The sequence below is a fragment of the Sesamum indicum genome, linkage group LG7, assembly GCF_000512975.1.
Source record: "Sesamum indicum cultivar Zhongzhi No. 13 linkage group LG7, S_indicum_v1.0, whole genome shotgun sequence".
In the NCBI taxonomy this organism is placed as follows: Eukaryota; Viridiplantae; Streptophyta; class Magnoliopsida; order Lamiales; family Pedaliaceae; genus Sesamum; species Sesamum indicum.
In genome coordinates this window covers 10,201,204-10,203,760 of record NC_026151.1, presented here as the reverse complement: position 1 = coordinate 10,203,760, position 2,557 = coordinate 10,201,204, and the positions used below count along the sequence as shown (strand labels likewise).

The 2,557-nt window shown below is 39.5% G+C and overlaps 1 protein-coding gene across 1 annotated transcript in view; it reads left to right on the top strand.

Moving 5' to 3' along the window:
- Positions 1,190-2,557, top strand: part of LOC105166948 (microfibrillar-associated protein 1) — a gene marked incomplete in the record, with an annotated part of 3,630 nt that continues 2,262 nt past the window's right edge. Inside the window, 2 exon segments of the mRNA XM_011086470.2 lie at positions 1,190-1,425; positions 1,601-2,557. Coding sequence (XP_011084772.1) covers positions 1,688-2,557 — 870 coding nt within the window.

Genomic DNA, 2,557 nt, shown 5'->3' with positions numbered 1-2,557 from the left:
ACGCACTGCGACCAAACCTTCGCATCCCTCCTCAAGATGTCTTTCTTCTCTCTCTTGTGAACCTCTGGAAGCGTAAGCGTTGCCTTCAATATCTTCCGGTGGCAGCGCCGCCCCAACGCCACCAGCTCCACGCAGCACTTGTTGCTGATGGTATCATGGTCCCTAAAAATCCCTCTGAAAATCTCGTGTCCGCACTCTTCCGTCAGCTTCGTCAAACACCTCTCCGCCTCCGTGTAGAATCCCGGGTAGGGCTCCGGCGGAAGCGCAGCTCCTGCAGGCAGCTTGTGGTGTTTATGAGGCTTGTGGGCTTGGGCAGAGAATGCGGCGAGAGCGAGAACGAAGAGGAGAGTGGAATTGGCCATGACTTGAGAAGATGGAGAAGATGAAGTGTGTGTTGTTTTGAGATTATATTTATGGGTTCAGTTTTGTTAAGAAACGTTTAAATTAATAACGCTTTTATTTAACTTGTGAAGAGTTTTAATGAATTATTCGTACATAACGCTTAAGACAAGAACCCATCTTTATAATTTAAAATTTAAATAAATTATAGAAAGTGAATAATTTGATTTATTTTGAAAAACACATATGGATGATTTGGTAATTTTTTTTTAAGAGAGGGGTTATTTTCTCATTTTTAATATTATAATGAGATTGTATATATTTTTTTCTTTAATGAAAAGATATAATCCTTAGACGTAAATCTAAATTATCAACTTTATTTTTTATGTATCTTTTTTTTTTAAAAAAACAATAGAAAAATTTTGAAAAACAACCGACGATGTGGATGGAAAGAATTTAAAATTTATAAAAGGATTATCCACTTAATTCATATTTAAAAAATAATTATAATTTATAATTTATAAATGGATATTAATTGTTGTTAGGCGACGATTAAAATTGCAATATAAATTAATAATTTTTGAAATAACGAGATAAATAATTAGTAAAACATGTGTATGAGCAACAACAATCCAATTACAATAATATGTTTTGTGGCTAAAAAAACTTATAAAAATCATATAGTCATGAAATTAAATTCATTACATCTTAGTATACATATTTTATGATAACTTGGATGTCATCATCTAATATTTTATCCATATTATTTTTGACGGTAGTGATTTCTCCGTTTAGATTTTTCCTACTATTCATAATTTATTCTTTCTTTTTGATTTGGATTCATAATTCATTGTTACTCTCTACTTTTCTCGAATTAACAAAAATAGGCTAAAATTTGCCAAAATTTTCTGCGATTTAGTGATTTACCCCAAGAGCAGCTGCGTAACCTAGTCGCTGTAATTGTTCGGCACTACTTTAGCGCTCAGTCTCTGACGGAGAGGATACTCAATTCTGAGGGCAGCAAATCAGCTGTGGCGCCTGAAGAACGTCATCGGGGAAATTGCACCCATCTCTTTTTGCTGAACGGTGAAATTTCCATTTTCTGACTATTTTTACCTTTAATTTTCCTCTACATGTGTGTTTTTAGGGTATTTTCGTGCTTAGAATTTTCTTTTATAGTATTATTTGCTCTTCGAATTTCTAGGGTTTTGTTTGTTTACTATCTTTATCCATTATTCATGCTAGTTTGAGTTTGCTGCAGGTTTTCAATCCAAGCTAGGTTGTACAAGTTTTGGTGGTTTCTGTGAGGGAATTGTATTGGGTTTAGGATTTGCGGTAGCCTGTAACCATGTCTGTGACAGCAGGGGTTAGCGACACGGTCATTGCAATTAGGGACAAACTTAGGGGTAAAATCGGGCAAACGAAGGTCAAGAGGTACTGGCCTGGGAAAGCACCGGAGTGGGCAGATGACAACGATGAAGATGGGGACATTAGGATGGCGAGGACAGCTGCCCTCGAGAAAGCGTTTCCGAGGCATGAGGGTCCTGATGTTATGCGAAAGGATGATCCTAGGTTACGCAGGTTGGCTGAGAGTAGGATTGATAATCGTGATGAAGTGAGGGAAGACCATAGGCGAATTAGGCAGGCGGAGATTGTTTCGACGGAGGAGGAGGAAAGCAGGAGGCAAGAAGGTCTGGATTTGGAGGAGGAGGATGAGGATGCATTGGAGGAGAGGAGGAGGAGGATTAGGGAAAAGCTGTTGCTAAGGCAACAAGAGGAAGCAGCCCTTTTGCCGGAGGAGGAAGAGGAAGAAGTTGAGGAAGAGGAGGAGGAGGAGTCTGAGTATGAGACTGATTCAGAAGAGGAAATGACGGGTATTGCTATGGTGAAGCCCGTTTTTGTTCCGAAATCAGAGAGGGATACAATTGCGGAACGTGAGAGACTTGAGGCTGAAGAGAGAGCGCTTGAGGAAGCGGTGAAGAGGAGGATGGAGGAGAGGAAGAAGGAAACAAAGGAGATAGTGGTCGAGAAAATTAAGGAGGATCAGGAGATTCAGAAGAACATGGAGTTGGAGGCAAATATTGCTGATGTGGATACAGATGATGATGTGAATGAGGCAGAGGAATATGAGGCTTGGAAGTCGAGAGAGATTGCTAGGATCAAGAGAGATAGAGAGGACAGAGACGCAATGTTGAAGGAGAAGGAGGAGATCGAGAAG